Here is a 23054-nt window from a genome sequence, read left to right on the forward strand (position 1 = left end):
CAAATCTGATTGTTTTCGGAAAACCTATACATTTACATTGGTCATGTACCCCAAATTGCAAAGAATGTTTAAGAAGCCGAATGATGTCTTCATGCACCGCGTTTGTCTTATTAACAGAGACACTGAGCCTTATTCCGAGTTTGGTGATCTTCGCACAGTAATCCTGCAGAAATACAGCTACACTTGGCTGATGTTTCTGCCACTCTGTTTGCCAGGATAACCACCAGATTACGAGTGGTGAGTGGTGGCATGGCAGTGTTGCTCTTCATTTTTGGGTTCCATAGGAATCCACCACTTGTTGGCGTTTAGGGGAGCACCGAGCTCCAGGACACCTTGCTGGAGGTAAGTCCTCCAAAAGGTCAACCATGTCATTTTGTGATGCTGTAAAGCTGGGGGTAATTGTGTTGTCATGATGGAATTACCACCATTTTTTTTAACACACTGCTAAATGTGTCCCAGTATGCCTGCCATCTTCTAGTAACATCCATCTCGGTCATCTTACCCACTTGTCGCAATATTGAACAACGATTTGCTGAACTGCCACTAATACTCTCGTGTCGCATTAAACATTGAGAAAACCTTTTGTATTCCCTTGATTAAGGTCGAGCTGCCAGACCCAGCCTCCCACAGCATGGGGCCGGACAGCAGCCTACAATCCAACGGTGCAGCGAGTAATGCTGGACCAGTTGTGCAATATCAGAAACCATGAATCACACCGCTTCAGACTACTTGTCCATCGCTTCTGTGGTGGAAAGGTATTCTTTCTTAGGACAGCTCTTGCTCAGCTGAACTCGTGACGTTCATAAATGACTGGCCAAAAACAACACCAGTAGCCAAACACGTTCAGTTATAAGGCCAGGGATGTCATTTCACAAAAATGCCAGGGGTAGCGGAAGTGACATCACAATACCCTTGACCTCCTGGTGACATCACAGGAAGTGGTGTCATTTGACCCCACCTCCAAGTGACTTCACAGGAAGTGATTTCATGTGACCCTGTCCCAAGTGACCTCACTGGAAGTGTTGTCATATAGCACCGTCCTTCAGTACACTTAGAAAAATATGGCTGCATATGATGATCCATTCTCTTGTATCAAATGTATCAGTGTGCAAAGGCCCATAAAGTGAGATACTTCTCCCTTCCTGCACCCCTTTGCAAGACCACACTGCATCCTCACTCAGTGTAATTTCGCCCGGGCCAACACTGCTACAACACACCACAAACTTTTCCCACATTGCAACCATTTCTACCCTGCACATTAGAAATGAACTTCTCATCATCCAGCATGCCATGCCAAGACTGAAGTGACCCCCATATGGGCCCGCTGGCAACATGAACCACTACCGAATGTTTCCTCATATGGCACAGTCCCCCTCCCTCACCGAACAATGATTCTCCTTTTCATAAAATCTCACCTTTACACCCCCCCGCATCCCCCCTGGGAAGGGCTCCCTGGGCTTTATTCAAGGTATTTACAACGTGCAGAGAAGGCAAGGCTTGTTTGAATCTCTCCCTCTTCTTTGCACTAGTGAGGCTTCTGCCCACAGGATGCAGCATTTTAGCGTTGGTGCAAAGAGGTCACATTGCGCCATTGTTTTAAATAGTCGTCTCTACCTTTCAGGTAGTGGGTTACGAGTACCTCACCACAAGATGACACTTGGGTGCGTTGCCGTGCAAGACGTACATGCTGGTGCAGAGTGCCCACTCTCTCGTACACCGGCCTCTATGAGCACCCACACTCGCACTCAAAGAAAAGGTGCAGCACTGCACATCATTTTGGGATGTTGCCCGTATGTTTCACCAATTTTAACAGCACTTCAAACACAAAAATTAAATCATAATTTGGCTCACAAATACGTTTGTTAATGTAGTAAGAGCTTGTTTATTAAAGCAAAGTAGTTGCAGGAAGAGTAGAGTAGGCTCTGTTTGTCTTACCATCTACGCTTTGAGATTTTTTGTCTTGGCGCCCGTATGTCTCCGGGCCGTTTAGCTGTGCCACGTACAAGTAAAATTGAGCAACAGTTTAATCAATTGTACAAGCGCAGTGCTATGTGTGAAAGCAATATTTGGAAATAACTAGATTTATTGATTTGTTTTGGGGGCATTGCTATTAGAAACAGGTATAAAAAAAAATCTAAAAATAAATAAATACAATTTGAAAGAAATCGGTTCTGTATTGAGAGTCCTGGAGACAGAAAGCTATTGGGTCTTGCAGTTCTTTGCTAACACGACTTCTGATTTAAACAAGGGCAGATTTAAATGTGAAGTGTGCGTAGGCCCACCCCTGGCGACTGATGCAAATCAGTTAAAAAAATAAATAAATAAATAAAGGTGAACGGCGCAGCTGTACGAAAAGTGATGTACGCAGCACACTCATGTGCCGTGATGGTATTACACTCAAGATCAGCATTTCATGTAAAACGTTCACAGTAGTGAACAGCCTTCTAATCCTGTTTTATATCCGATGAAAGAAAAAGAAGTCTGAGATTGTGGAGGGAGCCGGGATGGAGCGTCGCTCCTCCGTCGGTATGTCAGGGGTGCACCTGGGTTTATGAGGAGCAGGAAAGGCTTGCCTTCTCACCCAAGCTGCGTTTCCATGCAGCCAGGCGGAAGGCAGCCCTGCCTGATCCTCACAACCTCACCCTGCTGGTACTTTGTCTTCCGGCTCCAGGGGCTGCCGGCGAGGGCTGCATGGGCCTGTCGGCCGGGGGCTGCAAGGGCCCTTGGGCCCCACTATGCCACTGCACGCCTCACAGCCTAAAAATGTGTAAACATTTCTTTTTCATAGGGGTTGCAAAGAGACAACAGGGGTCATACCTATGAACCCCAGGGGTAGCATGTGCGACCCCTGGTGACCGCCAAATTACATCCATGGCAGTATTTCTTTCCAAATGCTGTGCTTTTTTATCATTGCTGCGTAACTTATGATGAGGTCCCTAATGGGAGCAATTGAAATCGGACGCAGGAATGAAATGACAATATAGTGTGACAAGCGAAAAAGGTCATCCTATTTTTTAATGGTGTTCGGCAGTGCTGGACTGGCCTACATGGAACTCTTGCGATTCCCCGGTAGGCCTCTGCACGACGGGCCTCTTTTGTGTGGGTACTCCGGTGGTCGATGTGGGCGGGAGTGGTGCTCCTCTACTTTTTTTTTTAACTATGTTTTACCATTCCTATATTTTTATTTTAAAGAGAAACTCTTTCTGAAATGGTTTCCTTTTAAAATAAAAGTGTAGGAAGAAGTTGAAACTTGCACTGCTCTGAACATTCCCTTAAAGAGCAGGCACATTAGTATGGGTGTTTGTATTAAACGTGGGAGGGATCTTGGCGATGGGATTTGTGGGGGCGGGCAGGCCGGCAGGGAACATAGTCCCACTACTTCTTTTGGTACACTTCGACCACTGGGGTACACTGGTTTCCTACACCTCTTACCCCTCTCGCCAATGCAGCCCTCCCCTTCTTTGCATCTCTCCTTATCCCCATGTCTCTCTGCAGTAAAGAATTTGTTATACAGCATCAGTGTGTTATTACTCTTAGCAAATATATGTCAGTGTTTTGTTATGTTTCACTATTTTTGAAACCTTATGCAGGGACATGCGTTTTAAAATTCGCTTTTGGCCCCTTTTCCCCCAATTGCCTCATGTGAGAACACCCCCCTAATTAGAGGGGTTGGAACTGCTCACAAAGTGTAACATAGATCCCCCTTGAAAAACATTGCTCAGGTCACGTTTGGTTCCCATTCCATCCCTGCTGTTAGGCGACCTTTCCTGATTGAGGCTCTCGACTTACAAACTATACATAAGTCAAAGGTATTTGATAGGTACACAGAGAATTCTACTGGTGAAATATGTTTAAGTTAGTGAGATACAGCCTTTCCACAGGAATCCACAAGGCTGATGCATGTATTGGCAGTTGAAACTCCAAGCTGATCATGTGACCAGAGAGCACGTCCAATTGGTCTGGTGCATTTAGAATTCTACCGGAAAAACGGAATAAGTAAATCGGTGGAATCCTCCTAAAAAAGCCTGCACATAAGTTGTGAGAAAAGATGACGCAGGAAAGAAGGCAGCTATGAATTTTGTAAAACATGTGCTGCTTTAGACATCAATGCTTTGGCTTTCTCGGAATTCCTAAATTTGGATCACAGCGACCCATTGTTTAGCTTGTCATTGTTTGCCCGTATCCCCTGCCATAAATATATGTCTGTCCATAAAAGCTAATATTTGTTAAGCGAAGACTGTTCGCAGAAGGATTGTCCCTTTTCGAATTTCTCAAAGAGTACATAATAATTCACATTGTTTACTAGATCAAGATCTTTCATATTTCCACTTTGCGGCCAAGTAATTCATTTAAAGAGATAGTTCCAAATATCACGCAAATAAAAATATGAATGTACTCGGTTTTGCCATTATTTCAGGGACGTAATTTCACCAAAATGCCAGGGGTAGCAGACGTGACATCACACGACCCAAGGCCTCTGATGACATCACAAGGAGTGATGTCATTTGAACCCATCCCGAAGTGACATCCAGGGAAGCGATGGAACATGACCTTTCACCCCTTGACAAAACAGGAAGTGGCATCATTGTTCCTAAGTACACTACGAAAAATATGGTTATGATATCACTTTAATGTGATATACATTTCATACAAGAATGGACCACCACATATTTTGTTAGTATAAGTGGGTATAAGTCCATATTACCAAATTACTGTGAATGCAAGCGGACGACCAAGGCCCAATGATAATGATGTATTATTATCTAGCACTTATGCTTAAGCGCTTTATATAGAAGAAATATACATACAATATCAGCCAATCTGTGTTGATTCTCATTTATCAACCTCAGAAGGATTAAAGGCTGTGTTAGCCTTGCCGAGATTCTAACCTGCAGATCACACATACATCGCAGCAGCGAGCAATCAACCCACAAAGCTATTTCACGGGCCATAGTACAATGAACAATTACATGTCTGAATGTTCGCAAAGTCAGAAAGCAAATTAGACTCTGTAGTGGATACCATTAAACTGGTAACCAAGATTCAACAGCGGGCCATTTCATCTGTATGTCTGATGCAGAGCCATTGGGAGGGTTCATAACTGTGTATTAAAGAATTTAGAGTTGCGCAGGGAAAGCAGCGCACTCACACGGAATCCCGTATTCTGGGCACTCGTTACCTCATACAGCCAAACAAAAATTCTGAACTGCATGCCAGGGAGATAGGAAAGATAGACACATTGCACCAAAGCATTGACTGTGGCATTGACGGTGGCACCATGAAATCAAGGGCCACTTTATGTGCTATGGTCAAACATTTCTACACTGCACAAAAGTTTTTAGGCGCAAGGATTTTGGCAAGTGAGCTTAGATTAAAAAAAAATATATATATATATATATATATAGAAAAAGTTTTTTTTAGGGGTAGCAAGGGAGACCTCAAGGAAGAGCTCTGCGGTAGCGGGTGCAAGCCCCGGTGACCCCCAAATGACGTCCCTGTATAAGGCACTGATCCTTGCAGTCGCTAAGCCGGTTTGGCTGAATGGTTGATTCTGGGTGAAAGGGAATGGGCTACTCAATCTCAGTGCATTTCATCTTGCCTGCACCGGCTTTTCATGAGAGTGGAATATCTGCCCAGGTGAGACATTGTTAGAAACACTTCAGCCTTTCTATACACGAGTCAACAGTGTGGAACAAACTGGAACAACATAGTTTCCCTTTATTTTTGCTTTTAGATGTACATTTTGTGTACCTCTTTCAGATATATTCTAAAAACGTACAAATAGTTGCACACTGCGCGCCTTAACTAGTTAGCAAGCGACCATACTCAATTGGAAATGTGGCAGAGCGGCATACTCTAACACATTCTAATTCATATCCCTCTTTTACTAAACATTGTTTCTCTAACGAAAGGCTTGGCCAGTAGAGTAACTTTGCTGAAAATGTTGGGGGGTTGGGGGGGGACATGACATCTGAAGAAAAGGTGCCCCAGCCAAATGAATGGGGACAGAATGGTGTGCCATGAAAGTTGGGCGGGACAAAAACCCTGCCCCCCCCCTAAAATGACGCCCATGGGCTTGGCCAACATGCGCCTGATGCTGCCATGCCAAGTTACTTCTTGAATGAATACTGTACACCCCGAGAGGTCTATATGCCGATTTTGGCAGCAACGCTTCTTCATTTTTGAAATGCACTCTCAGAATTCTGTTAAACGCAGGATTTACCTTCTTTCGATAGCCTACGGCTTTCATGGCGAAATGTAATGGCTGCACATGTTTCTTCATTTTGAAATGCACTGCACATAATTTTAATGAGTGCAGGACTCGCCTTCCTTCGATACCTGAACATTTGCATGATGAAATTCATCAGCTGGACTTTGGGTTTATTCCATAACCAGGTAGATCTCCTCAGCTACCCGTCCGGCCTTGAAAAAGACCTGTATTATGGTCGAAACACGTGTTGGCTGTTATTTGTAAATGCTTTAATTTACATATGCAGATCAACTTGCACCAATGTTTTCATTTTTGATTACTTCAGTTTGATGATACATTAAATCATACTTTTTGTTCACATTACCTTTTCCACGTGCATTGTTTCGGGTATCTGGTTACTTGTTTCTCTGCGGCTATCACTTCTCTTACATTTTCCAGCTGATAGTGGAAGTGCTCGTTCTTGTTTTCAATTAATACAGCAGTGAAGCTGATTAACCAGAGTGGCGCAAATGCTCCTAGCCAACAGGATTGACCACATTATACGAGTGGACGGAAAAATCTGCTGATTAGCCTTAAGAGATCTGATAGCAGGTGGCTAAGCAATAGCAAACGTGCCACACAGCCTTGATCCAACGCAATCATCTGTGCACGCCATACCCTCTGTTCCAACAAGGCAGTCATGCGGTTAAGAACATAGCCAACAGCAGACGCTGGGGAAGGGGGCTTGGTTTGGCTAAAATAAGGAACCCTGCAGGCAATGAGACCAATAATTTCTAATGTTGAGCAAACTTTCTTCACTGACTCATTTGGCCCCTTCCCATGGCAAATATCCCAGAACACACTAACAAGGAAGAAGGCATGGCAGGCAGTCACAGTTCCGGACTTCCAGAAAGCAGATTGTGGAGAACAACTTGGTTAAAGCATGCATATGCTCCGATGCTGGTATATAGACAGGTTTGCTTTAGGAAGCATGCAAAGGCATCCATGTGGCTGCCCTAGCACATTCAGGGGGATAAGGAAGATCCACCTGTGGACAGCCATTTCTTTGGGTTATTGAGCAGCAGTAGTAGTCGTTGAAAGACACAATCCAGCGACAGAGGAAAGCAATGGAATCTGTCTGGCTGTAGCATTCCATTGTAGATGAAGAGGAGCCAGGAATCACCAAACATCTGCCTCCTACAATAAAGGTGAAATGAAAGCCTGTTTCTCACACAGGTTGTGCAGGAAGCATGGGATATCAGGTTCCTTCTCGGTGCACAGACTGATCATCATCTTTGGAAGAAAGGCTCTAGGAGGTTCTGTAGCCAAGGGAGGGTAGTGCATTGACTCATCTGTGTTGACAAAAGCGGTTTTCTAGGTCAAACATGTTAAAATGCATAGTCATGGGCTAGAATGGAACAGCTGATTCAAAGCAAAGATTTGACCGTGTATGTGACGTATGTAATAATAATACTAGACTTCTGTGTCAATCATTATCACAAGCGAAATGATAATTAATACGAGCGGAGGTTGCAATAGAAAGTGAAACCTGTCATTGGGCCCTGTAAGTTCAAGTGTGTGGATGGATACGTCTTCAGAAGCTAGACTATTCATTGTACGTTTTTCGCTGAGGTGTTTAATTGATGTAAAAAAAAGAGCACCTGTACCCAAATGTCTTAGGCCATGAAAGATTTAACAAGTACAGTGGTTTTAGCACTCTTCCGTCGGTGAAAGCATATGCTGGAAAGCTGGCTCCCACTTTCTTAGATGGCTCTGAATGTTGACACCCTACTGGACTATTAGAGCTATTGGCCCTTTGAGGGGAAAATTCGAGAAGTATTGCTTAGCTTAGGCTTAAGTAAGGAAACTTTCATTGAAATGATTTGCCCTTTGCCTTGGATGGCGGCCGGTCTATTCATCAACAAAACAGACATGTATCCATTCCCTAAAAAATCGAGACGGCTCAAGAAATCTCACTAGTGGGCGATTAGAGGAAGGTCCTGTTTTCATCGTCAGCCCTGGATGATATCCCCGGAAGAATGTTTTTTGAGATACGGGCTGCTTGGAATAAAATACCATATAAAGAGTGTCTACGCGAGCTATGTGAATCCAAGGGGCATCCTTGAGCCATTTCCACTTAGTTAAACGTAGTTTCTCCCATATGCCAGAGTTTAATTTCAATAAATGATGAAGTGATCATTTACTAGGTGGCGATTTACTTTCTGGGGTAAAATAGATGGGTATATGTCGAAGGGTATGGAGTATAGAGGGTTGGGCATGAGTAAAAGGATGTTGAGGAGTATAGGGGCACCCCATTAAAAGGAAACAAAATCGAAGTATTGACCATGAAGTAAATAACCAAGTAGGCATTTGTTTCAATGAAACTCCTGCTGTCCTTGTTATGCAAGAATGACTATGCTTCTGATAATAGCATGGGTGTGAATGCATCCTCTTGTGTAATGGTTTGTTCTGTACAAAACACATTGGCTACTTGTAAGAGGTCAGAAATGAGAGACGGACCCAAAGTTGTAATGTTTTCAACATTCGACATTATATTAAAATAAAAAGGTTTGGATAAATGCCTTTTTACCCCTATCCTAAAGAACGTTTACCTACCTATGAAACCAAAACGAAAGATCAGTCTTTGTCTCGTTATCAATAGTAGGCAAACTGTCCTTGTGTTCAAAACATATCTGACCCTCACACTAAAAATGAACAACAAAATGTGCAAACGTGTCACTTCTTTTAATTCAGTAAAAAGGGTGCAACAAACAAATACGTACATCCAACAAAACAAACCTTGTATCCAGAGGATGATTCCCTTCCCCAGAACTGTTAAAGGTAGAATATTGAAAGTGTTCAGTTCAAACAATAGTTCTTTAAGAGTGGTAGAAATGTCATTTCACATCAAACTTCCTTAAGATGATGAAAAATGTCTTTTCCAAACAATGGTGGTTTTAAGGATGGCAAAGTATCTCTTGACAACTTAAGAAATCATGTTTTAACACTTTCTTGGGTGTGATAAGAAAAATGTCTTTTCCAAACAATGGCTCCCCAAAGGCAGTGGAAATGTCTGTTTTACAAAACACCTTTTTAGGAATGACAAAGAGTACCTTTTCAAAGTAATGGTGATTTTTATAAGAATGGCAAAACGTGTCTCTTTTAATCAGCACTTTATTAAAGAAGGACCCACTCTATACTCTCCTGCCAGGAACTATTTCCACAGTGTCATTTCTCTTCACAAACTCTAGATGGATTGGTGTACTCACCTGCCAGGAATCCCTCTCTGGGCTTAGTAGATCACCTGGTATAATCTCCTGCCAAGTCTTTCAGTTCTCTTTTTCTTTACGTATTCCTTCACTGTCTATACTCTATTGGCTCCAGGTATCGCTTGTTCCAACTTCCCCCATATTGGCATCCCTCATATGGAGACTTGTTCAAGTTTTGTTATCTTCATTGTTAGCACTGATTGGCTTGTGGCAATACTTGTTCCAATCTCCACTATATTGACTTTTCATATATGAAGATTTATACAGATCTTGCATTTCTATTGCTTCATTATCTTTCACTTAATAATAATAATTATAATAATTTGTTTTTTATATAGCGTTTTAATCTAAAGCGCTTTACATGGGATATATTTACATACAATACTATGATTACTCAATTGAAACTGGCACTCATTTACTGACCTCGGAAGGATGAAAGGCTGAGTTTGCCTTTCCGGGATTTGAACCGGTGACCTGCACTTGCTCATGACAACATTTATTCCAGCTTTCGCCAGATTGACATCTCATATTTGGAGACGAGGGTAAATTCAGTCTTTCTGTGTTAGTTGTTTGATATATAAAGTTCCCAATTCTTTGTAAGCCTGTTGGCATGCCCCAGGGCTCCCAATGCTTTTGGGCAGGCTCACTGGTGTTTGCTGGAGTGTCCGACCCATGGTGTATGACTGCAGCAATGTTCGTGCCTCAAGGAAGCATTCCCTGCTTTGCAGACCCTCTCGCAGTTCATTTGTCGGCCCTTGTCGGCCTCTCTGTCCCTGCTTATCGAACTTTTTCCTTTTAACGTCACTGCGTCCCCGACACCCTCTCCACTGCGGCAGACTTGTCAGTGGTTCTTCTGTGGCTTCTCCCGGTCGCTCACCTTCCCAGTGGGAAGCGTATGCTTTCCTCCACAGAGTTTATTCGCGTGTGTCTGCCTTCAGTTCTGCTACCTGCTGCGCCTCCTCCTTCACTGCTCTCATAAAAAGACACATCATTTTTAAATATCCCACACAGCTGATGGGCTTTACAACTAGCCTGCACATTGGTGTTCCTTCTGCTACACATTAACTCCTTTCTCCTCTTCTTCATCCCAGAACTGAAGGTTGTATGGGAGTTGGAGTCCAGAGGAGTTTTGGACCTTTAAAAGCTATTTTGCTTTAGGTTTTGTTCACATTAACAGTATGTGTTAAGTGAGCATTATGTACATATGTAGTCTAAGTGTTATACTAGCAAGAAGGGGCTTTGGGATTTTACCACTGGAAGGATTGGTATAATGACAAAATGCCATCAAGAATTTAGGTATTATAAGGTTATCTTCAAAATGAATGGAAGAACACTGCATCTCTCCCGATGAGGTCATCACACACCCCATGACAGCCATCCTCTCCCAAGTGATCCTTCCCCCTAATACCACACCCATGGTCAGGATCAGGAAGCAGCTGCTGGACACACAGGAGGAGACTTTAGGCTGAGGTTCAGGGATGGCTCCGCAGGATGCATCGCATACTACTGAAATAAAAATCAGCTTGGATTGTAATGAAGAACTCATGTTGGTTTGCAATATTTATTAAATGGGATTTTGTGTGTGTTAATTACATATATGATTTAACCTGAACTGTCCTTATTTATGTTTACACAGTTACGTGTAACCATATGTGGACTTTAAATAAAAACAGCCGGTAGCATGGCAATGGACTGCATATTGTGAATGGTTACTTTAAAGCACACGACTGGCAAGCAATATAGAAAAATCGACTGCAAACGTTTCTTGGATAGGGCATGTCGGTTTACACAATCAGTGATTGGAATGCAGAGTTTGCAAAGGCCAGAGATAATGTCAAAGAGCTTCAAGGTTTAGTGTTGCACACATTTATGGTATTGACAATCAATCACAGCGAAAAACTGGGCACACAAAGCTTTTGCGTGTGCCATCTTTCAGTCAATTATTTAGTTTGGGATTATTTGAACATTGTGTTGAAAAACCGCTCTGGGATTAACCTTGAAAAACATAGCTTGACTTCAATTTCGTTTTACCTTGTTTGCTGAAGCTTTGTGTTTCTTCTGCTATACATGCTCGGGAGACTCCATGCCTCCCAACCGAACTTGCTTGCTCGCTCATGTGATGCAAGCCCCTTCTGTTCTGCAATATGCACTTTTTCCTATTCAGCCCGCAATTCCATGTATTTTTGACCCTCTGATCTCACACCTGCACCTAATGCTGATAGTGTCTGCTATCTGCCCTTTCCCGCCACTGTGCTCTGATTCTCACGTTCTGCTCTGACACATGAACATAGAGAGGGGACTGCTGGCTCCCTTTTGAAATGAGCACATGGTCAATAAATGTGTTTTTTCTCCTGGTAATGCCTTCTTTTTAAAATGTAAGGTAGAAATTCTTTAGAAAAATGCATCATTCTGGTGATATTTCTTGCACATCTGGATACACATGTCAACATGTTACAAGTGGGAAGCAGCAGCCTGGATCTCCAAACGGGAAATATGAATGTTCTAGGGCTGGGCTTGCGGCCCCAACGGATGCTAAAATCCTGTCGGCTTTTCAAAGTACCAACAATGAATATTTATGTGAGAAAATCTACATGTACTAAATTTCAATCCATATCATTTGCATTTTATTTGGGCATCTAAATAATCTAACTCAGTAGCTAAACAATTCCAAGCCTATAATATTCCAAATACTGAAATCCGATCCGCAGCTGTGCAGAATAACACAAGTTAACAATACATGGTTCAAGTCTTATCCTGCTTGAGTAGCAATAACTTTTCCATTGATTATCCTACTCTAAGATGGCGAATTTGCAATTTAACATCATTATGCAAACATTTGTTGTGGTAGTGAGCATGCTTCCATGGCCTGCCTTAATTCAACCCAATTGGATTCTTGCCCTGCGTGTGCTTCTTACTGGGAGCATCGCGATTAATTCACTGGTGAATATTCAGCCAATCTTGTACCACACAATTATCTTGGAAGATGGCTCTGTAATGGTTAATGCAAGTCTATTCAGCCGCATGCAGCAACCAGTGTGCCTACACTGAGTGTTCTTACCTTGAGTCCCAACCTTTTGGAGATGCACCAGCATGTCCTCATCGACTCCCAAACAGTGACAGCAAATTAAACAAGAAGGAATTGACTGAATCCTAATGTTATGGCTTATACTTGCGAAAAATGAAACACACAAAGGGCCTATGGGAGCTTCAACGTCCATCCATATCTCTAAACATTTGAACACAAAAAAGGATGGTAGCTCTTTAATTTCCACTGGTTATTTTATCGAGGGGCCTCAGGCTCACTACGTCGCCTGCACGGAAACAATTAACTGTCCCGATAGTACTTTGGGGGATCATCCAGAGTTTGGCGGAAAATCCCCAGGATACCGGCAAACTGACCTACTGTTAGCGGTGCCTGATATCTCGGTATTACTGAAATATTGCAGTTGACAGCCACGGCGGTCCTTCCCCATTCAATGGAGTCCCATAGGATTCCATGGATTGCCGGTATTACCACCACCGGTAATACAGGTGCTGGTAATATCATCGTTTTTTTCCAGCTCTTGGCTGGAAGTAAATCAGTAATCCCCCATGGGCCAACTTGTACTTTGCCGGTCTGGATAAGTGCTGGTATATGCAAATCCTGGCACTTTTTTCCTGGACCGACAGGTTCAGAATGAGCCCCTTTGTCTCTGCCGGGGTAGCGCTGGTGTGCCACTTATCCAACGTAAAGGGAAAGTGGAGAGGTTAGCCCTACTCTCTCAATTTAACTTCAAAATCTCTTGTGTATGAGTTCAAATGAACTATACCCTATCCGTAGAGATACTTCGGCACAAGAAGCTCATAAGTCATGCGCTCTCCTAAGTGTGCCGAGGCACACTGAGCATGGATAAGCGTCACGTGACAAACGCACACTTGTTTCCGAGTTGTTCTGAAAAAAGACGAAGACCTGGGGTTGTAGGTATTGAACACAACGCGGACCAGATTGCTGTCCGATTGTGTAATGGTAAGAGCGGCGAAGATGGCGAATGCATAATATTATAATATTGTGAAATGCACACGTTGCCAGTGGACCACTAACTCCTCCTAAATATATAACAGAAAAGCTGTGTAATGCCCTTACCGTGTAATGGTAAGAGCAGCAATGATGTCGACTGCATAATATTATACATTTGCAAAATGCACACGTTGCCATTTGACTACTAAACCGTCCTATATATATACCAAAAAAAGGCCTCTGACTAACTTCAGCAGTTCGTCATGCAGGTATGAGGAAAAACTGAACTTGACCAGTTGAAAAATATAATCGGAGAAGAGACTGTACCCAAGTAGCAGATGACCCCACTCAAGAACTGGTAAGAACATAAAAGCATATAGCTTGCTGTCTAAATGGCAAAAGATGTGACTTATTCTGTGAGTCTGTATATTGAGGATCCCCTTGTGGTTTCTCGCTATAGGGCAATTTTGGCAGACCACTGATACCGGTTGCCCAAATGCTCACCAGTTGAAATCAGATGGTGGGTAGAAGACAAATAGAAAAGAAACCTGTCATTAATGAGAGAGCACAGGGCATCCTTATTTAGTATTTAATGTATGTCTCCCTCTGCAGGTAGCAACCAATAGAGGATGAAGAAAAGCAGTCTCGCAAATTGAAATATGAAATATATTGAAAATATTTCACCTGATAAAAAATCTCAAGCAATACCTTGTTTCATTTGAGAATAAGGGGTCCTGAAAAAAGCGGTCGTAAATAAACTTAACCCGCTGAAACCAGTCGACCAACTAAGTCCAGGGTTCATACCTTGAACTCTTTGGACATCTATGCAATAAGTGTATGGCAAAACAAGAATTTATATTTTTAGCATATAACATGTATATCTCTGTGTTTCAACAATCACATAAGTGGGAGTAATACAATTATACAGTACCTCCCCCAGTGTCATTAGCCTTGATGTTATGGTGAAGGCTTTTTATGCTTGTTGTGCCTAAGTTTCTGTACAGATAGGGTATAGTTAATTTCAACTGATACTCAAAAGATTTAGAAGTTAGACTGATAGATTAGAGCTAACATCTCCTCTATCCCTCTGCCTAGATAAGCGGCACACCAGCGCTACCGCGGGAGTATAGAGGAGCAGATGGAGAGGTGATCCATAGCTCCCGCCCCCTCACATCCATCATACTGGAATAGCAGGAGAAGAGCCCTTTGTGCGACACCAGGTATCATCGCAATACCACATCGAGTTCATGAGACGATATGCACTCAGACAACCGTATCAATGTACCCTTGCACTGAGAGGTTGGAAGGATTTCGGCACACACCATTGGACATCATTGAGCTATAAGTGAAATCTGGCAAGGGCAGAGTGATGTCATGAAGGAAAGATACTGAGACGTACTGAAACGATATGCAAATACTTAAAGAATAAGGATGTAAAAAGAAAAACATGTAATTGACAATGAAGAAATCATGGATGCAAAGATAAAGTAACCTGCTAACTAATAAGTGTATATACGCAGAAACACAAGGTAGATGAGACATATAGTGGCTTGCTACAGAAGAAAACATAATGCTGCTAGGGCGGCCATGATGGAAAAATGTCCGTCGGGATCATGTTGAAATCAATCAAGCTACCTCAAGGAAAGACCAGGCTGCAGAGGTAGGAGACGCTGGAAAAACAGATTTGCATTTGTAATTAAGAGGAGTCTATTGGACTGGGATCAAGGATGCTATTTTGAGGAATAATTGCATGGTACAAGGGGAGTCAAAAGGATATAACATGAACGTAAGACATATTTCTCTCAGATTAAGTAAAAAAGAAAACATCTGCAAGGGCCAAGTATTGGACAATTAAGGATGCGTAAAGCCTAAACAAGGTGGAGTGAGCAAGTATCTAGAGGCCGAGAGGATTAATGACACCCAGCACAATTGAATCAAACAGCAATAAATAGAAGGTCGAAATGGATACATTTGTGGTCTCCTCACATGTGATTCAGAAGTAAAAAACAAGGGCTATTCATTAAGCTCTAGATGAAGATAATGGTGTACCTACCCTCCCTTAAAAGTCCCAGAATAAAGAACAGGCTACAAGGTCAACTACAAAGGAGAAGTGCTGTCTTAGGGCTGGGCCGATGAGAGATGACAGACTAACTGGGAAAGTGGGGAGTAGTCTGACGTTACTGTAGGCACCTGGGGCCCAGTTTGCTTAAGTGCTGCTAACGAGCTGAACGTCTATATTTGGGAAAGCATGCCAACCAATCAGAGGGTCTATGTAGCAACATGCTGTACAATGTTGCATAGGCCAATACACTGCCACTATTTTGCTTAATCTGTATTATACGTATTAAGAAGTGGTGAAAGGCGTGCTCACCCGATAAGGGTCATCCAGTTTATTGTTAATTCTTACATGAAATATAGGTACATAAGTTCCCTTAACCAATCCCTCCATTCAAAAGGTTTTACAGTTGTCCACGTAGGATGACATCATAAATGACGCATATCGAGATATTAAACCTTTGTATAATCAAATGTGGGTGCGAGTGTGTGGACTACAGCTTGTTGTCTGCCAGATTGCCCTACTTTATTTTATGCTAATAATAAAGTAGTACTTTTCCATATTCTTTAAGTCTGTCTGGTTATTTGGGTCTAAGATCACTATTGGTGATTCCATCTAGCAAAAAAGATGCTACAAGGTGCTAGAGCACAGGAGAGACAAAGTACTATAGCGATAGTTAGTTGTTTCTGTGAGGGTGACGTAGTGACCTTGAGGCCACTTGATAAAGTAACCAGTGGAATTAAAGAACGTCCATCCTTTATTATGCTTGTGAAAGCCTTTGAAAGTGGACTGATGGAGAGCGGTTAAGTTAGTGTAGTAGCAAGAGGCTTCCAGCAATGTAAACAAAAAATTGAAGCATATCACCTCGGCCTTTCTTAGAAAGGGACAGGTCTTCTGGGGCAGAAACCTCTGGATAGGTCTTTGGTACTAAGCATCTAAAGTCCATCACAGGAAATGTATTTTATTTATTGTACTGTTCATTTATAATGGCATAGGAACGAACCGCAAGTAAAAGCAGTAAATTGTAGAATACTCCAGCAGTAACCAGATCACTCCGTGTCACTGGCACATGACTTTTCTAGTCCTGAGCTTTCATTTAACAAACAAATACCATTCTTGAACCGTATTTCCTTACATAAATTCAAATTAACAAATTGGTCCATCAACGTCCTGTAAAAAGAAAATGCAGGTATGGAGACATGGGGCTTCATTATGAGTCCGGCGGTAGCCGTGCCAAAAAAAACCCAGGCTGCTGTCGGACCGGTAATACCATTCCACCTCTGTGATTGCCGGAATCACCCGGGCATTACAACCCCGGTGACCCACTAATTCCGGAGGCGGAATTTTGTAAATCCCCCTTCCTATGGAGTCCTATAGCATATCCATGGTGATGGGAACCATGGAAACACTGGTTCTGTCTATGACGGAGCCGGTGTTTCCATGTTCGCCTGCAGGCGGGTGGTGTTACAGCCGCCTGGTCATACCTGGTGGGAGTGACACCTCCCGCCTGCATGACTCAGAATCAGCCGGTCCGGAAACAACGGTGGCGGCGGATTTACTGCCACCGTTGTTTCCGGACCGACTGACTTGTAATGAGGCCCATGGTGTCCCAGGGGCATAAAAGTAACCAGGTCATTCCATGATTCAGCCATACCACCCAGACATTAGTGTAAAAGAAAGTTCATTCCAGTTGCACACTTAGACACTTAGGTCCATACTGAACATGCAACACTGCCCTTGTGCAACTTTTGGAGTTTTGCTTTTTTAGAGTAGCAGTTTGGTTACAACAATGTATTTCCATGAATGTAGTACAACTCTGACCCAGCTCGCTGTAATCCATCTAGCACTTTGCTTAATGCTAGGAAAGTAAACGTTATTTTGGGAGACTAAAAGAAGTCAGACAGGTAAGTTTGCATTTCTTGCTTTTCATTCTCTATTCAAGACACCAGTGACAAAGGTAGAGTATTAAATAAGAATGTTCAGCGATGTGCACCCCAGGAACATCCTCTGTGGTACACTAGACAAGAATGTTAACGCCATACTGGACCACATGGAGGAGCCTGTCGGGAAAGAAAGACAGCTTTGCGACAAATGTACAAGGGCTATTTATTTTATCACAGACGAGGTAAACAGCACAGGAGGGTTGAAAATAACCCATAAATAAAACGAGCTTCTCCAGGGCCTAATGCAAGAATAAGGGGTCAACAAATGTTCACAGGGAGAAGGAGAGAAGGAAATCAACAATAAGTGTGCACTTACCTGATATTAATGGAGGCGCCTCCTCCTCGCAGCTATCATCACCCCCATCCTCGCCCATCCCAGAGGTCAGCGAATCTTCAGGAGCTGACGCAGAACCTGGTGTGCTAGGTCTGCTGGCAGAGCACGAGTCTCCCTCGCTGGCAGATTCGTATCGGTTGTGCTGGGTCACCGGCTCACTCCCACTAAGGCTTCGGATGGCCTTTCTGTGCACTCGGGAGTGGAGGACCATCTGGTGGTATGTCCGAAAGACCTTGCCACATTCAAAGCACTCAGTGGACTTGGTCTGAGAGGATCGACGACTCTGTCGGGAAGGAGGCCGGAACTCTAGGTCACTTGGGGAATCCACAAAGCTTTCTCCCATTTGGGCGCCAATGCTTTTCTCTGTGCGGTTGCCGCTGGCACAAGTGCGCTTCTTTGGGTGACTGGAGCTTTGCAAGTCCTGCTCCCTCTTGCGCTTCTCCTGCGTGACCAATATGTATTCTCCTTTGTCCTTGTCATATGTCACATCCGCATCTGCCAGTGTTTCATCCCATCCCCCATATTTGACATACTCTGTTGCCTCTGCTACTTTTCCTTTGGTGGCCAGCTGCCAAGCTTGGTAGCTGTTGACTGGGTCCAGCTCGGCTACCCTCTTTCCTGTCTGTCCATCTGTATCATCATCCCACCCTGCGCGTGGTCTCAGATTTAGGCACTGTAGGAAAATCTGCTGTGTCATAGATGTGTCTAAACTGTCATCGTTTCCATTCAGGAGCCCCTCACTGACCTCCTCCATTTTGATTTCCGATCTACTCGCTTCAATTTTGCAGTGCACCAGGTTATGTGCTTTTAGACTGTCCAGATTTGTAAACAAGTTCCCACACTTCATGCAAACTTCGTAAAGGCACAAGCCCGCCATCAGAGTTTCTTCCTGAATCACATTGTTGATTGTGGCTACGGGATCAGAGTCGGTTTTTGGTTTGTTTTTGCTTCCCATCTTTGGACCATGAGATTTCATGTGGTTCTTGAGAAACCACGGTTCTTTAAACCTTCGGCCACAAATATGGCAACCATGATCAAATGACCCTCCGTGCTTTTTCATGTGGGCTTTCAGAAACCATGATTGGCTAAACGCCTGACCACAAACTTCACAAGGATACTCCCCTACGGCTGCCTCGCTCTTGCCATTCTGCTTGCAAATTTCACCAGATGCTGGAGCTGTGGTTGTAATGTGATCTTTTTCAATATGGTTCAATAGGGTCTCTTCCCTTAATGTCATATAGTTGCAAAGCCGGCATTTGTAGGGTTTATGCACCTGCAGAATATGCTGCTCCAGGTTTTTCTTCTTGTCAAACTTACTCTTACAGAATGTACACAGGTAGGTGGTAAACTTGTCGTCGGATGCGCCCCCGGTGAAGACCTCCTTTTTGATGCTCCGTAGCAAGAACTTGCCGTTCTCCATCTGCATCGACCCATTCAGAATCTTGTTGCAGGCCGAGGAACTCTTTGTAGGGCTAGTGCAACCGTCGAGACCCGCCGAGGCACCAATCTCTCCCAGGTGGGCATCTCCCATCTCCACTTCCGGCCCATGACTTAATGTGCCCGTTCGGTGAGTTCGAAGGTGAATCTTTAAGCTGCCCTTCTGCGGAGCCCTATGGTCACAGTAAGGGCATTTGTATGGCTTGTCTCCGGTATGCTTCCTCATATGCTGCGACAGCGAGCTTTGAAAAGGGAAACTCTTGCCACAGATGATGCAGCTAAAGCACTGTGATCTTTCTTCACCGGCATTATTTTTGTTTACCTTTGCCGAGGCCTCCCGCACATCCATCTCAATCACTTTACTGTGATCCATCGCTAATCGCACATCAGCTGGACAGTGTAAAGCAACCTTCTCAGGCTTCTTTGGGCCTGGTCCCGTGTTTGGTCATGCAGGTGTCCCACACCAAGTCTCCATCTTGTATAACTTGGGTGAAGAGTGTTTTTTATAGTTGTGAGTGCAAGGAATTCCGTCTTGATTTCATTCATGCATCTTCTAGAATAGTTCAGTATTCACACCAACATCGGTGGCCGGAAGCACCTGAATGCCAGAAACAAAACGAACAAGACATGTGTAAAACAAACAAACATTTTAGCAATACACTTACTTACACAATGTTTTATTCAATATGGGACAGTTTGCTCACATAAAGGAACTCTTTAGTGCCTTGCCAGTGTTGGGATAGCTTTGCTACTTAGTGGCAGAACTAGCTATTGGGCCTCATTACTTACAAGTACGGTGCTAAGGATACAAAGGGTGGTAATAAGGCAGAAGATCTGTTACCACCGCATTACTGCACCGCTGTTCTACAAGTTTGCTGGTAAGGTGGAGAATTTTCTCCCAACAAAAATCTGGAGGTAAACCTTCCATCTTACTGATAAAAATCGGCTAAATCTGCGTATGGAATGCCGGTGGTAATTCTGCCTAAATCCCCAAGGAGTTAGATGGACTCCAAACATGGGAATTAACACCACCCTAACACCATTTGTAATCCTGCAGTAAATACATGGAACTAGGTGGCAGTAACAGTAATAGAGGGTATAAATTCAGCAGATTCACCACCCAATGACCACCTAACTCATAATGAGGCCAATTGTATACTAAGCGTAAGGTTGGGTGGGTGTGTGGGGAGAGGAGAGCCAAAGTATTAACCTCTCATCTGATCTGGCTGCCCCCTACTATTTCCCCTGCACCACACCTCACCCCCTCCGTTTCAGATCAATTAGCTAGCCACATAATAACCAGCCACTTTTACGACAATAAAAGTGGGTGCGCATGGATAAAAGAAGATTCTTGCAAAAGCACCAGAACTAGCAAGGGTGAATAGTGTATCCTTTACTCTTGTGTTTGGCTACCATCCATCCTCCAACCTTTCAAACAGTTCAAGCGAGCACAGACATAGCCATACCAGATTCTAGCCATGCCAGTATTACGAGATGCCAGACTGTAGCTATGCTAAACATAAAAGAGGTGACCAAACAGCTAATTGGATGTTGTCATGGCTCTGGTGACGTGGTTTGTCTCCCAACATTGGAGGCACGCCTCTCTAGATATCAGGGAAGGGCACATGCTTGTTGTGAAAGGGGGCAGAGCCTTACTGACCTCACATTCCACTGAGGATCTCAGTTTACGAATAATATAGAATCTATTGGGCTCACTATGCTTGGCTCACAATCCAGATGAACTGCTAGAAATGGAACCCATCACGTGGAAAGTCTATATCAGCTAAAATACAAGAGATTGCATGGCTCAAATGGCTGCTTCACCAGAACAAGGTCTCATAGGGCAAAGAAAAGGCAGCAGAGATATCAGCTATACTCCAGATATCTCAAAATAAAGGGATGAGGACACAGACAGGGCAAAATGTGTACCCAGAAACACATAATGACGTGTATTAGGAGGAGAGAGGGTAGGAACCCAGGGCCAACCACTCAGTTTACAAGAACAACAAGCACTGGACCAGGCCGAGGGAGAAAAGAGATAGCCATCCACCAATATGCATCCGATACTCACTTGTACATGAGAGTAAATAACGCACAGGACATCGCCCGTCTCCACGATTACCTAGCCATCATTCAGTCCTGGATGTAGACTGCCTACCTCAAACTAAACTTATACTAGACTGAATTTGTCCTCATTGGTCTGCCCGCTAAACAACAAATTGTCCAACAATGGTTCACTGATATGCGCCTAGAAGGATTGGATCCACAACTCTCAGACTTTGCAACATTATCAGGCTTCACCATTGACAGCAATCTGTCCTTCCAGAAACGCATAGCCAAGAAGGCCCAAATAGCCTGGCTCAGAATCTCTACCTTGCGAAAAATCAAATCCTTCATCCCACCACAGGAACTCTGGACCATAGTGCAGGTCCTTGTGATCTTGCACATTGATGGGGGAAATGCTCTCCTGATAGGGTGCATGGCTGCTCACTTGGCTCCCCTAAAAGCAGTCCACCATGCTGCAGCACGTCTTATTAAGGGAGCACAGGAATGTGACCGAATTACCCCCATCCTATGCAAACTACATTGGCTTCCACTCCAAGCCAGGATACTGTTCAAGACTACATGTATCATCTAAAAAGCAATCACGATTAACACACCAGTGTACCTGGTGGATAAGCTCCACATATCTGGTGGTACACACTCCTTGCACAGCAAATCGATCAATTGGATTGAATAACATCTCATCCGCAAAGAGCGGACCTGCAAACAATCCTTCTCTCGTCATGTAACCAGGCTCTGGAACTCTATCCTTGTGTCAGCTCGGGAATGCCCCCACAATTCTCCAATTTCGTAAATCTCTGAAAACATGGCTCTTTCAACAACACCAGACCAAGGACTAATTCCAATGGATGCACATACAGACGCACAGACCTCACAGTACTGAGCTACTGTTAAAAGATGCCAGCCCAAATGTCGGCTACCCACATTCTGTATAGTGCTCTGCTACACTTCAGGAAGGTCCGCGCTGTAAAGAATAAAATAAATAGAATATGCCCTCTGAACCTTTTAAAGAGACGTTAAGTCAAGGGAGTTCATATTTCCTAATAGGAGTCACACACTAGTACCGCCATCAGAATGCCAGGAGAAATCAGCTGATGATCTGACACAAAAGACATGGACCACACTTACAAGAGGATTCCATCTCTGGCCTGGCAATGACACCTACCGCCTAAGACCAGTATGCACCTGGGTGATCGAGGACTCACCCCAGCAGACCCGGAAAACTAAGAGAAAAACAGACAGGTTCTATTGCCCTTAATGTGGAATGAAACCAATCTGAAAAGCCACTGTGCTTCTCTGCTCCTCAACCCATCAAGTGCAAGAACAAACATGAAAAACCAAAGATGAACCTGCTCAAGTGCTCTCTGGCCATTTGCCTACGACTTGGAGAAAGGGGAAGAAGAAAAAGGCCATTGGCATCATCAAAGCAGATAATGAGTACACATAGGTTTCCTCTTAATATCCCTATGGGTAGAGAAGGCATGAAAGTGGAATCAGTGTGGCACCGTGGCTTGCAACACCACCCTCTGGGTTTGAGAAAGGGACTAGTACCTGCCACACCCTATGTTCTAACACTGGTATGCAGGGGCTGCCATGACAGGCTACGTTTTGGAAAGGAGCTTAGTTAATTGCATGTGGGTGAAAGTCGGCCACTTGAGAGAAAAGGCATCAGCTCATCAGTGCAGACACTACACTGGGTAGATCTGGAACACTTACCAATTAAATACACTCACTGGCAAACACAAGTATCTATTCTATCTCATT

The 23054-nt window shown here is 43.7% G+C and overlaps 1 protein-coding gene across 6 annotated transcripts in view; it reads right to left on the reverse strand.

The window, feature by feature from the left end:
• ZNF516 (zinc finger protein 516) overlaps window positions 1–23054 on the reverse strand; it is a 440923-nt gene that overhangs the window by 142987 nt on the left and 274882 nt on the right. For all 6 annotated transcript variants that reach the window (XM_069620741.1, XM_069620746.1, XM_069620745.1 and 3 more), the window contains one exon: window positions 17772–19824. In XM_069620741.1, coding sequence (XP_069476842.1) covers window positions 17772–19599 — 1828 coding nt within the window. In that variant the 5' untranslated portion in view covers window positions 19600–19824. The remainder of the gene's footprint in view (window positions 1–17771; window positions 19825–23054) is intronic.

This window comes from Ambystoma mexicanum, chromosome 5q (assembly GCF_040938575.1).
Source record: "Ambystoma mexicanum isolate Mex_15411 chromosome 5q, UKY_AmexF1_1, whole genome shotgun sequence".
NCBI classification, from domain to species: domain Eukaryota; kingdom Metazoa; phylum Chordata; class Amphibia; order Caudata; family Ambystomatidae; genus Ambystoma; species Ambystoma mexicanum.